The 14,113-nt window shown below is 49.7% G+C and overlaps 1 protein-coding gene across 1 annotated transcript in view; it reads left to right on the top strand.

Moving 5' to 3' along the window:
- The window catches only part of TEAD3 (TEA domain transcription factor 3), a 32,568-nt gene that overhangs the window by 8,066 nt on the left and 10,389 nt on the right, over positions 1-14,113 (top strand). Inside the window, exons 2-4 of the mRNA XM_072641863.1 lie at positions 5,075-5,327; positions 8,364-8,428; positions 12,798-12,860. Coding sequence (XP_072497964.1) covers positions 5,321-5,327; positions 8,364-8,428; positions 12,798-12,860 — 135 coding nt within the window. The 5' untranslated portion in view covers positions 5,075-5,320. The remainder of the gene's footprint in view (positions 1-5,074; positions 5,328-8,363; positions 8,429-12,797; positions 12,861-14,113) is intronic.

The following is a 14,113-nucleotide window of genomic DNA, read 5'->3' as shown; positions in this document are numbered from 1 at the left end:
ACATTTATTGTCACTCACTATAAATAAGATGCTTCATTTCTCTGATCTTTACTTTCCTCATCTTTGAACTATTTATATTACCTTCCTCACAGGGCTGTTTGGGAAGTAATAGCTTGGTAAACTTGAAAGTGCTCTATAAATGTGAATTATTAGTATTAATCAATAACATAGTGAAACACTGCAGAGGTTGTCTACAGCCTGGAAAGGCTATGCAGGGGGAGGAGGAAGTAGGCTGTAATATTTCTAAGGAAAAAGGTATTTCCCTCCCATCTATCCCTTCTCTCCTGTAAGGGGAGAGTCTCCAGCATTGGGGTGGGGTGGGGGAGTGGGGGCAAAGGTTCACACCCTTGTCTCCCCTGGGAGACAAGAAGCTGAAGGAGTTTCATACTACACTTGGCCTTACCCCCATTCACAAGGGCACTGGCTGGCCAGTCTCCCTTCCCTGAGCCCTGACTCGTGCTCCCTTCTCAAGCCATGGGCACTGGGGCCACAAGTGTTCCGCTCAGCTTTGCTACTTTGAGCGAAGAGACATTGGAGCACTACAGATGGGAGGGCACAGCTTTGAAATTCCCTCTACTCTAGCGAGCGTGGTGGAGTGGGAAAAGAACCGGATCTGATGTTAGAAAACCCAAACTGAAATCTCTGCTCTGCTCCATGTGGCCTATGTGAACAAATTACTTCCTCTCAATTTTCTCCCTTCTCACTTGGACTCCTGTGCTCCTCTGATCTCAAGGCCCTTAGCTGGCTCTCTCTAAGTCACTAGCCTATTACCCATCTACCCCAACACTCCCTTACTTTTTGTCCCCTAGCATGTGTCAGAAGAGTCCAAACTGGCATGATCACTCAGAATGTTAGTGGGGATGGGTGAGGCCTGACTTTTCTTCCTATTTCTCATGAGACAACCTACTGAGGTTAATCATGTGTGTCTTAGGGGACATTTTACAGATGAGGAAACTGAGGCCCAGAAATGTTAAGAGACTTGCCCAAGGTCACGTAGGTAGCTAGAATTTGGACCCATGTCCTCTGATCCTGAGTTCCTTACTTTTTCCTCTGTGCCATGCTGATTCCCACAGTTCCCAGGTTGAGGGGAATAAAGAGGAGAGCTGCCTTGGTGTAGGAGTGACTATGTAACATTTGCATACATATGTGTCTTCATGTTGGTGTGTGTGTTCATGTGTCTCACTGTCCGTGTATGTGTCTAAGTGTTAATAATCGTACTTAAACTCACATGTGCGCCTGCATGTTAGTTAAGCATTCATGCGTCTGAAAGTTCATTTGAATATAAGTGCTTTTCTTGGGGGGGAGCGGTTCTTCATCCCCTTCCCAGCCCCTACTCTTCTCATTCTGAGAACCCCCTCCCTCAGTTTCTCCCTCTCCCTACAGCTCATCAGTTGTATGTAGTCCTGGCCAGGGGCAGCCTGCTCCCCACCCCCCCAAGTCAGTCCTGGCTCCTGCTGTGTTCTCCTTATTTGGCCACAGTGCTCCCGAGGGGGGCGGGGCGGGGGCTGACATCACCTCGGGAAGGGGGGGCGCCAAGAGCAGAGAAGGAGGGGCAGGGGGTAGGGAGTTGGGGGAGGCAGAAAAGTTTCTTTAGTGATCCCTGGGGCTGCCAGGGCCCCCCACGCTACCCAACTACTGCAGCTCTGAAGGCCAGGACTTTGGGGCTGACTTCATGAACGGAAGATTTCCCCGGCACTCCTTCACTGAGAATCCTAAGGGTGTGGGGGAAGCATCTGACCAAAGTGAGGGCCCAGGAAACAGCCCCCTCCCCTTCATCTTCCTCCCACTCCTACTTCTAATAGATAGACTTAACTCTGGCTGTCCAGAGCCTTGCATTTTGAGTGTTTTACGTCCTGGCTTTCCATGCACAAGAAGACCAATTCCCTGGGGCCTGGGGGCCTCTTTGCTTGGCCTCATTCAGTCCCCCTCCCCCTGGAGCACTCACACTTCAATCTCTAGGTCACTTGTAGCTCCAGTCCCTTCCTTTCCAGGGGACTTTGAGAGAGGTAGAGAGGAGCTCTGGAACTCCTGGGAGATAGAGAAAGGAAACCCAGGCCTCTAGGCTTCCTGGAGCTTCCTGGGGAAAGGTCCAGGATAGGATCAAGGACTGGGAGAACCTTATGTATTGCCTTTTTAATCATGTCTGGTTCCTTGGTTTGGGATATCTATGTATGTGTGTGTGTTTGTGTTTCTCCCTTCCTCTCTCTCCATTTCTCTACCGCTTTATGTGTGTGTCTGTCTGTCTGTCTGTCTCTGTCTCTGTCTCTGTCTCTCTCTCTCTCTCTGTCTTTCTCCCTCTCTCTCTCTTTCTCTCTCCCTCCCTCTCTCTCTCCCTCTCTCTCTCTCCCTCTCTCTCTCTCTTTCTCTCTCCCTCTCTCCCTCCCTCTCTCTCTCTGTCTCTGTCTCTCTCCCTCTCTCTGTCTGTCTTTCTCCCTCTCTCTCTCTTTCTCTCTCCCTGTCCCTCTCTCTTTCTCTGTCTTTCTCTCTCCCTGTCCCTCTCTCTCTGTCTTTCTCTCTCCCTCTCTCTCTCTCTTTCTCTCTCCCTCTCTCCCTCCCTCTCTCTCTGTCTCTATCTCTCTCCCTCTCTCTCTTTCTCTCTCCCTCTCTCTGTCTTTCTCCCTCTCTCTCTCTTTCTCTCTCCCTCCCTCTCTCCCTCCCTCTCTCTCTCTCCCCCTCCCTCCCTCTCTCTCCCTCCCTCTCTCTCCCTGTCCCTCTCTCTCTCTCTTTCTCTCTCCCTCTCTCTCTCTCTGTCTCTCCCTCTCTTCCTCTCCCTCTCCCTCTCCCTCTCCCTCTCTCTCTCTCTCTCTCTCTCCCTCCCTCTTTCCCTCCTCTTTCCCTCTCTCCCCCAATCCTACAATCAGAGAAGTAATTCTTGAGTGGACTATCAGTACTTTGGGGACAGGTTTATAGGTCTGCACTGGGGCCTCCTGGGTTCCTTCACTTGCCCAGACCTGACTGCCCCTTGGCACAAATGCTCCCTTAGATCCAAGAGCTGATGCCTAGAGTTATTGCCATGACAACCAGGCACCTTCTTTCCATGATCCCAGGACATGTCCATCTTCACATCTAGCTGAAGAACAGGATTCCCCCAGAAACCTTCTCTGCCTGCTCCCCTTCCCCCAACCAACCCATCATCACTTTGAAGCTTTATCTGAGCCTCAAAGGCTCAGGGGGAAGAGATCTCCAGTCTCCTTGACTTCCCCCTTTCAATTTATGCCCCATTCAAGAAAGTTTCCCTTCCCTCCCTTTACCAATTCTTACTGACCTCCCTCTCATCCAAACCTCAGACTGGGAAAATGTGGCCACCCACTTGTCAGAACAGGGAGTGATTGTTGTCCTAGAACAGACACCTTATCCTGGGCTACAAGGGGTATGGGCCCGGGGCTATAGAGAGCCATATGGAACCTGGAGCTGTGAGAAATTGTTAAGGTTCAGAGCACTAATGACTTTATATGGAACTGTGTGGCACCATGTGAGTTTATGCAGCCGTGCATAGGGAAAACATCATAGTGTAGAGGGTGGGGCAATAGCCTTGGGTAGAAACTGTCTTTTGTCTTTCTTTGTATCCTTAGCACTTAGCACAGTGCCTGGCACATAGTAAGTGCTAATTTACTAAGGAAACTTGAGTTTGAACTGTTATACCTGTGCTTGCTAACTCTGTGACCCTGGGCAAGTCATTTACCTTTCTTGAGCCTCAGTTTCCTCATTTGTAAAATAGAGACAATAATAGCCCCTGCCTCTTCGTAGGGTTAATTGTGAAACTCAAATGGGCTCAGGTATGTAAGACACTTTGCAAACCTATAAGATGTCGATCTGTATTGGTTGCAAGAGTTTCCTTACTAAGAGTTCTTTATACCAATGAAATCAGAAGTGTAATCCAAAAGTGAAAGTGCTTTTAAAATGTGAGCTATGATTATACAAGGCCATGTGGAATTGGATTGGTCCATGCGGGTCTATCCAGCAATATGTAAGCCTATGTGAGGTTTCTAGTATCATGTAAGTCTGTGGAGTCCTTTTCATGGGGCATATGAAGTCATTTGGGACTGTGTATAACTGTGGGGGTGACATGGAGCTGTCCTTGTCAATAGGAACTATCAACCCACCCCTGCACATGACTTCCCAAGTTCTTCCCAGTCCCAATGATGGACCCCTTTTCCTTTAGCACATAGTCTGGGCCATTTATTAATACAACTTTTCGTGACTAGTTCTCCGAGTATAAATTCTGCCTCCCCAGATGGACTGTAAGGGAGCAGAGGGCTTCTCTTATACCACAGTGTAGAAATTCAATAAATGAATGTTGGATAAATGAATGAACAAGGATGGAATCTCAAGATGCTTTGAGATAAAAATGGTACCATGAAGGCTGGGGGCCAAAACCCCAGAATAACACATCAAAAGTATGGATGGATGTTTGGGGAGAGATAGGTAGGTGGTCAGAGCTAAATAACCTAGGAGTGGAAGGAAAGAAACAAATCACTGGTCCTTCCTAAAATTCACCTTTCTCTCTGTACCAGCCATGTTTAGTAACACTCTTTCTCAAGCCCACGTCACTTGTGGGCCAAACTGTGATCAAACTTTCCCAACCCTTCCACTCTTTGAGCACAGACCTGTTGGTAAAGTGGAAAGAGTATTGGATTTGAAGTCTGAGGATCTGGGTTCCAATATGGCTATGCCCTTTACTACCCCTGTGACCTTAAGCGAGGCACTTAGTTTTTCCAAGCCTGAGTTTCTGCACAAAGGCATTGGACCAGAGGCCTTCTGAGATTCCCTTGAATTCTAAATCTGTGGCTACAGGGAGCAGTGCTTGGAGGAGGTCGCTAGGGGTGGGGGCTAAGAACAGCAGCTTGTCACCCTAACACATCCCTTCTTCAAAATCCTGAAGGTATTATCCTCTATTACATCGTCACTCATACGCACCTTCTTGGTGGAGAGGGTGGAGGTAGGGTGACGCTTGAGGCACTGAGCAGACAGCCTGGGAGGTAGGGGGTGGAGGGGAAGGGTGAGTGTGGCTTTGGTTTGGGCAGAGCTGGTCTAGCCAGTTCCATGACCCCCATCCTGTCCCCTGTTCTCCCAGGTCCTCGCGTGCCCAGCGGGCTCAAGGCCAGAGCCCAGAGCAACCAGCACAATAGCGTCCAACAGCTGGAACGCCAGCAACAGCCCCGGAGAGGGCCGGGATGATGGGCCCGAGGGGCTGGACAAAGGGCTGGACAATGATGCGGAGGGAGTGTGGAGCCCCGACATTGAGCAGAGCTTCCAGGAGGCCCTTGCCATCTATCCTCCCTGTGGTCGGCGTAAGATCATCCTCTCAGATGAAGGCAAGATGTATGGTGAGTGCCAGGTCAGAGAGCCTCTTAGGAAGGGGCTTCAATGTGGAACAAAAGGTCAGAGAGGCCTAAGAAGGTGGGGTCCACTAGGCTGCCCTGATCTCCTGTCCTCCCTCATGGACTGGTTCTCTCCAGAGGTTCCCCTTCCATTCCCTCACCCCTCCCTTCACTGCTCTCTGCCCCCTCACCCAGCCGGTTTGGTGAAATAACCCCTGCGCCAGCCACAGACGAGTTTGGGCGTGTAAGCCCGTGTGTCTGGATCTGGGCCTCCTCCTTGTCCTCCTCCCCGTCCTCCTCCTCCTCCCCCTCCTCCTTTTCGTAAACAAGACAACTTTGCCCCCTCCCCCAGTCCATGGCCAACACTCTCCTGCCCCCAGATGCTGCCCCTGCTCCCAGCTTTACCTTACCTCCCCCAAACTACTTGATGGTTTCAGGATAATTCAGAAAATGGGTAACCTCTGCCCCCAGGCTCTTAACACCAGGATCCCTGGGATGTCAGGAAGGTCTTGTGTTGAAGGAACTGGGAGATACCCCACTAGCCCCAGAGCTATCATGGGAAGCTGAACAGAGGTCTTTTCTGGGGGTAGCTGCCACAGAGGGTGGAAGTTTTACTACTTGGTGCTGTGGGCAGAGCAGAGCTGAGGCCCTAGTCAGACCCTGTTGGTCATACTAGCTATGGATCCAAGAGAGACAGCTGGACTGGGGGCTGGGACTAGGCTCTTTTTGGAGGTAGGAGACAGGATCCTAGGTTCGAGAAACCTGAAGGGTTGGGGGTTGGGGGGGAAGTGTAGTCTGTGTTGAAAGTGTGTTGAGCAGGGGAGAGGCTTACATCTGTCCTTCCTTTGTTCCCCAAATCTTATCCATCTTATTTGTGCTCTTAGCCCATTAACCCCTGCTTGAGGAGTTTCTTTTTTATTGCCAGTCCCCCAAACCAAAAGGAAGTTTCCCCTACTCTTACAGCCCCTGGTGAGCCTGATCCAGAGCTGCATTTTTGGGATGACTCTGCCTGCTGACGTGCCGGGGCTGGCCCCTGGCCAGCTCCCCCCACCCCCCCCCAAACCGGCTCTCCCAGCAGCAGCCCAGACAGCTGGCGGCCACTTAAAGAGACAGGCCCTTAGCCTTTCTGCCCAGGCCAAGAGGGAAGGGAAAAGGGAGGAGTCTTAATAGGGAAGGGACCAAAGGAGGTAGACTGGGGTGGGAAGGGCTGACTTGGCCTCCCTGTCCCACCCCCTCACCCCTAATTTTCTCATCTCCATGAGAGGGCCTCTCTACTTCAGCAGGGACATGCCCTAGGACAGGGTTGCCTCCCTAGTACTCACTGGGTTACCTGCCCCCACCCCAGCCCCACAGACTAGCTGGGGCAGCCCCAATGGGGTATTTTTAGCCAAGGATGGAGGAGTGGAGAGGGAAAGGCGGGAAGGGAGGAGGAGGGAGGAAAGACGGAAGGGGTTGATTTAGTCAGGGGAGAAGTATTCCAGGAATGTGACTGTTTTAGGGGAGGACTTGCTGTTGGGGGGTAACACAACTGGGATTTGATAGAAGGGGAAGTGGGCAGGAGGAAACATGGAGAATCCTATACCTTCAGTGACATGTACTCAGAGACACATACCAAGAGCTTCTCCCCCACTCCCCTCATGTTACCAAGTTCCTTCAGTAGGTGCCAGGTACCTTCTGCCATTTATTAGGGCTTGGGGCAAGGTCTTCTGGCTTCCTAGGGCAGATATTACCCCCACCTCTACCAGAGAAGAGTTCCTCACCCTCTTTCAGCTAGAAGGGTGCATTTTCAGGAAGCTGACTGAGTGCCAAGTCACACAGGGTATGTACACACCCTCAGATAGATAGATGGATGGATGGATGGATGGATGGATGGATGGATGGATGGATGGATTCATGGATTCATGGATTCATGGATTCATGGATTCATGGATTCATGCATATGTGCATGCATTCAAATATATCTACATGGATGATAGATAGATAGACCAATAGACAGACATAGGCAGACAGACAGATATCAAACAATACACACCAGGACATAGAGACACAGATATATAAGCTTCCTCCTAGATACACAGGAGTGCGTAAAGAAATGGCAGCAGACATTCAAAGGGGCAGATACAAGGCTTCAGGGAGAAAGATAAAGGCTCGTTCAGAGCTGAAGAAGACCTCAAGGAACCTCAGAGACCAGCTAGTCCAACCCTTTCATTTTACAGAATGGGAAACTGAGGTCCAAAGAAAGGAAGTCAGGGCAGAGCCAGAACTAGGACCCCCCCTCCCTGTCCCCCAGCACATACACACACACACATAGACACACACACACACATACCAACTGACACCCAGGCTAGTGCTGTTTCATGTAAACAGTCACACACACAAACGTGGAGTAACATGGGTGGAGGAGGCATGTACACACCTTGTGACTCAGAGGATACAGAGCCACATAGACATGTACCAAAAAGGACACACACAGTGTACACAAAAGGATGCACTGTGACACATCCAGGGTGGGAGGGAGTGGAGAGGTATGGGAGAGACATGAATAGACACACACACACACACACACACACACATACACACACACACATACACACTGTGAGTTATCCAGTTGTCTTCCTCACCTGCCTCTGTCTACAAAACCAAAAAGGTTTTGAATAGGACAATGGTACCTACTATGTGTTGGCTCCCTCTTTTACCCTAATGCCTCTGGTCTGGAAGCTGTTGCTGCCACCCCAACTATCAGCCCTCCTCTGCCTCCTGACTGGGGATCTGTTCCAAGGCCTCAGCTGGGAGAAGGCCCTCAGAGCCATGTGGTCCCACTTGCCACTCAGATCCCCTGCTTCCACCTCTTGGTCCTGTTGGCCTGCATCTAACTCTGTCCAACTAGTGCCACCTTCTGGCCCTGAGAGACCTGGGGTCAGAGCGAGAGAAAGGAAAGGAGAGGAGAAGAGGTAGGCATTGGGCTGGAGAAGACCATAAGGCTGCCCACTTTTAGTTACACCACTTACCTACTCTCTGATTTCCTCCTCCCTCTCAATCCAGGTCGCAATGAGTTGATAGCTCGATATATCAAGCTAAGGACGGGAAAGACTCGGACAAGGAAACAGGTAAAAAGATATGCTGCAGCCCTGAACACGCACACATATACACACAACTGACACACACATACACACCACACTTTTATCTTTCTATCTCCCCACCTCTCTCTTTCCTCTTCCTCTCCCTCTTTTTCTCTTCCTCTTTCCCTTTCCTCTCTTCTCCTTCTCTTCCTCTTTTCCTCCCTCTTTCTCTCTTTTCCCTCTTCTCTCCCTTTCCTCTTCCTCTCCCTTATTCTATCTCTCCTTCTGTTTTCTCCTCCCTACCCCATCTTTCTCCTCCTCTCCCTCTTTCACCTTTTTTCCTCCTACTCATCCTTTTGAAAGAACTGGCGTACTATCCTCAACACTAGCTCCTTCTCCTCCTTTCCTCTCTACCCTTAACCTCTCTAGTTCCCGCTTTGGGAAATGAAGAAGTTGGAGCAAATAGTCTCCAAAGTCCCTCCCAACTCTGGCATTCTATGCTCCTTCTTTCTGTTTCCCATTCCTAGCCTTCCACCCTGAAACTGCTCCATCCCTTTCCCCTGAATGTCTGAATTGCCTACTTTTAAAGACTTCCCCAGGACTGTAGTTTCAAAAGTTGAGCAGTTGGGTATCAGGCTAAGTACTACAAAGTAGGAAAGACCAGATGAGGGGACTGCAACCTGGACAAGATTCCTACCCCCAGCTATTCTGGGATGTGGGGGTAGAGGGGGTTTTAGAATGGACCATGCTATTGAAAACTTAAACACCCCCCAAAACTACACCTAATATACTCTTCCCAGAGATTTGAGGTGTCCGAATCCACCGAAACCCACCAAAAAAGGGAAAATGCTGCTCCCCACCAAGCCTGTAGGGTACTTGGTATCCTCTGTTTCTTACCAAGTCACCTCACCAGCCTCCTGTGGGTCAGGGAGAATGGTGGCAAGGTCTGCATCCCCATTCTCCATCACTGTTCTGTTTGGTCCTGTGGCCACAGTGCTGCCAGATTCCAGATCTTGTGATCACTGGTTTCTTCCTCTATCTTCCCTGAGGGGATTGAGGTTCTTCCTGTTAGGAATAGGGTAGTTACTGGATTCCAGGAAGTAATCTTCTGGAGCCCTATACCCTACTTCTTGCAATCTAGAACCTTCCCTACCCTTCAATATATAGCCTAATTATCTCCTCAGCTGGGAAGTGATAACAGCATTGGTGATCTCAGCAGCCAGGTGGTCTGCAGGAGAGCCTACTCTGCTCTGCCTCAGCTCTCCATGCCCAGGGCTTTTGACTGGGGACAGACACGTAGGGTGTCCAGCCGCAGCCAAGACCCGAAGGGCTGTCCTTTAACCCATTTATGGTAGGGGGATTGAGGACAGGTCCTAGAGGCTCTGATTTTGAGTCAGAAGACCTGGATTCCAATCCTGGCTCAACCACTGGCAGTGGCATCCATGTGACTTTGGTCAAGTCACTTCCCCTCCACAGATTTCAGTTTTATCACCTATAAAATAAGGGGGTTGGACTAAGTGCCCTCTGAGTTTCCTTCTCACCCTAAGTCTGTGATCTTAGGACATAAGACAGCCACCCCTAACATTAAGACCAACCCTTTAATTCAATTTGACGAATATTGAATAAGTGTTTCCGACATGCTGGGTTCTGAGTTCTTCTTTCCTCCTCAAGATGAAAAAAGACTCATCGCCTAACCTCTAGGGTCATGTGGTCTCCTGGGGATTAGGGCTACTGTAGCCACCCCGATATCCTTCCTGACCTCCCCCCCAAGATGTAATTTGAATCAAGGAACTCCAGGCTCAACATATCTATGACAAGTCTGAGTTAACAGAACCAGGCTCATAGATCCTGCTCCTGAATGGGAGGATGAGAATCGCAATGGTGATAGAAAGGGTTTGGTCCTGGATCTCCATCTCAGAATGATGAAAGAAGGCCAGGATCCTCTGATTGCACCAACACAAGGTGTCCCTTCTTTCCTGAAAGGGTTTTAGATTACCTAGTATGGGGACAGAAGTCCATTCATTAAGCATGCATGCCCAAACCTGTGCTAGGCACTCTGGGAGAGAGAGAAGAAATGAAGAATGCAGTCAGTGTTTTTAGACTTTTTTAAACAGATTATGCTAATTTTTTTAAAATTAATGTTTTTAATTTTAAAAAGAGGCAACACCAGAGTCCATATATGTTCCATGGAAGTAGGCTGAATTTGGAGCCAGGGCACATGGCTGTGACACTTACTACCCATGTGATCTTAGGCAAATTACTTAACCCCTCTGGACCTCAGTTTCCCCATCTGTAAAATGGCCCAGAAGTGTGCTAGGGGACTAGATTATCTCCAAGGTTTCTCCCTGCTCTAAATCCATGATTCCATCTCTAAGTTCCCTTCCAGCTTTAGGGCTTATGAATTGCCATGGCCAAGAAAAGCTCACCAAGTGACAGGATCACTTTGATAGTTGTGTCCCTGAAAAGACTGGGAGTAAATCTAATCCTCTGAGAGGTAGGCGGGCAGTTTAGCCTTTGAAAAAGCCACGCTCCTAATTCTTTCATAAACTGAGGAACTATTCCTGAATTGATCTCTTTGTAAAGCTGAATCTTCACACCTTAGATCTACTTAGATCAGGGTCCACCTCCAAGTGGGGAGACAAGCTCTGCCTGATAAAACAAAAACAAACAAGTAAGAACAAGGAAAACCTAGAAGATCTAGGAGATTCCTAAAGCATAAACATCCATTGGCAAAGAAGGAGAAAGATCAGCAAGAGTTGGGAAAGCCTGGAAAGGTTCTTCTAAAGGGGTGAGGTGGGAAAGAAATGGTGACAAGAGTTTGGAGAAGAGTTTCCTAGAGACAGAGAGGTTTGAACAGCGTTGGCAAAGGTGTGAATGAGTGTGGTGCGCAGGCAGGTGTCCAGCAGAATTGGAGCAGAGGCACTGTGCGCTAGGGGGTCACAAATGAAATAAGGTAGAGCAAGCAACAGGGAAGCTCACAGGGGCAGTAGCTACAGTAGAAAACATTCAATTTTTAGTCAGAAGATATGGGTTCAAGTCAAGTCTGATGTATTTGGCTATATGGTTCTGAGAAGGTTACTTGACCTCTAGGCACAGTACCTGCCTCTCTGCACTGGTGGAGGGAATTTCCATATGGGGAGTGCCTCTACCAATTATATCATTAGTTTGCCTCCCCACCCCCCAAACACTTACTACCTCATAGGGTTGCCTTCAGGAGAATACATGGTAAAACTTAGAGTGGGGAGGCTATAAGTGTATGCTGTAGTGAAAAAGAAAAAAAGGGTCTGGTGAATCTCCTTTCTGCTACTTCCTACCTGTGTGATCTTGGGCAAGTGACTTTCTCTCTCTGGGGGTCAGTTTCCTGATCATAAAAAAGAAGGAGATGGACTAGTTATACTTAGGAACCTCCTCCAACTCGAGACCATCTGATATGAATACACACTGACATAATTTTATCAGGCTGAGGAATTTTGATATAATCCAATAGAAAAGAGGAAGCCAAACAGGTTTGGGCAAGGATGGCGAGGTAATGAACATGGAAAGTTGGAAGAATAATGATGCCTTCAATAAAAATAAGGAGATTTGGAAAGGAAAGATGACAAGTTCAGTTTTGGATATGTTGAGTTTGAGACGTCTCTGGAACATCCAGTGTGAAATGCGCAAGAGGAAATTGGTGGTACAGGATTTGAAGTTCAGTGAAGCTTGGGGCCGTTTATTTAGATCTTGGAGTCTTTGGTATAGAGATAATTAAACCCAGGGGAGTTAAGAGAAAAAAGAGAGAGGCAGAGAAGAGGTTAGGGGACCTGGGATGGAGCCTTGGGGAGCACCCATAGGGCTCATAAAAAAAAACCATTAAAGAAAAAATGCATTGGGTAGGGTGAAGAGCTATGAGGTATCTATCTATGAATGTTACTACTCTGTCTACAAGTTTGTAGACTGATACCCCCAAACTCTTTCCCTGGGAGCACAGGTTCTGGGACACACTTTGGAACCCTCTGGACCAGGAAAGTGTTCCATTGGACTCAAAGGTTTTCATGGGACCAGGGCCACCCTGGCCATGGCTCCTTAGCCACTCCAATCCCCTTGGGCCTCCCCCGCATCCCTCACTTTCTCTGTGTTTTCCTCTCTGGCCGGACGTGGGGTGGTGCCCCTAGGTGTCCAGCCACATACAGGTTCTAGCAAGGAAGAAGGTGCGGGAGTACCAGGTTGGCATCAAGGTATGTCAGCAACCCCACCCTGGCCTGGGGTCTCCAACCTCTGCCCTTCCTCCCTTTTCCCAAGCCCGCCATACCGCCCTCCGACCTGCAGCATGGGCAAGCGACTTCCCCTGCCCCCCCTTTCTCCGCTCCGCTCGCTCCCATCTCTCCTCTGGCTGACGGCTCTGCTGTCTCCCTCTCCTTCTGCTCTTTCTCTGCAGGTCTCTAGCCACTTGCAGGTTCTAGCCAGGCGGAAATCGAGGGAGATTCAGTCCAAGCTGAAGGTACGGGTCCCCCATCACCCGGCCTGGCCTCTCCTGGGGCCCCTTGGGCCTCCCACCGGCCCCTTCCCATCCCTGCCTCCTTCAAGCTCTGTAGGTCACCAGCCCTGCTTTCTGTCCCACAGAGCGCTTGCTGACTGTCCCAGGGCCAGGAAGGGGGGGGGGGGGGCATAAAAAGGCCTCTGGGTAGAGGAGAAGAAGCAGGTAGGAGAAGTTTCTCACTTTCCTGGCTTTCTCAGGGAATGGGTATGATGCTGTGGGGGACCTAGTCCCAGCCCAAGCAGGAGGAAGCAGGAAGAGGGCATCTTCTTCCTCTGGGTTAGGGAGGAGATCCACTAGTGCTGGCCCCAGATTTCCCCACCTCACCCAGACCCCATTATAAGGAGGAGAGAGAGAGAGGGAAATAGGTATAGCATCTGGCAGTCTGAGGGCCACTAGGGCCAATCTCTCCTCTACTCCGCTTTCTTTTTTTTCTCCTTCCTCCTCCTTGCCACCGCTAACTAACCGCATTGGGGCTTTTGGGGGTCAGGGCTTTGTTATGGGCTGTTGGTAGTGGTGGTGGGAAGGTTATGATGGATTGCTTCATTCCCCTCCCCCTATCCACCCATTTTACCATGGTGGACCTCTGGTACCAGGGCATCCTGGTCTGAAAGCAGATCTCAGTCCCTGGAAGCCCTGAGCCTTCTAGGATCAGGTCATATTCAACTCCCCACTCCTCAACCCCTCCCAGAAGGCATGCCAGATCTGCGTCTGCCTGGCCTCTTCCCTTGGGCTCCTAAGAGATAGACGCATAAGTATTTCCCCCATAGATGACTCTTCCCTCCTCAAGTGTAGACTTTACCCCTGTAGTCTACCTCCTACAAAATAACTAGGCCACCACCATGGGCAGTCTTACCCCAGTCTCCCTATATCTCCTGCCACTGTAGGCCTCATCGCCTTGGCCTAGTTCCATAGAGTCGTCTTAGTTCTCACACCTCTTCCTCATCCCAAAGCATCCAGCCCATTTCATCATTCCATGCTTCCGTTCTCCCACTATCCAATTCCTTCTAGTCTCCCTTGAGTCTCTTCCTCCAGGGACTCCTGGGCCTTAACTTCTTAACCCTAGTGGGTTGCCCAGGTGAGCTTACTAGAAGGCAGGTGAGTGTCCCTAGTCAGGAACTACTGGGGAAATGGAGCCCCCAGCAGGAAGCTAGATTTCCCTGGACCTGTCCCTATTGCTTTAGTGAGTGCTGAGAAATAGGGAGTCATTGGAGGAA

This window comes from Notamacropus eugenii, chromosome 2 (genome assembly GCF_028372415.1).
Source record: "Notamacropus eugenii isolate mMacEug1 chromosome 2, mMacEug1.pri_v2, whole genome shotgun sequence".
Classification (NCBI taxonomy): Eukaryota; Metazoa; Chordata; class Mammalia; order Diprotodontia; family Macropodidae; genus Notamacropus; species Notamacropus eugenii.
This window is presented reverse-complemented; position numbering and strand designations above follow the sequence as displayed.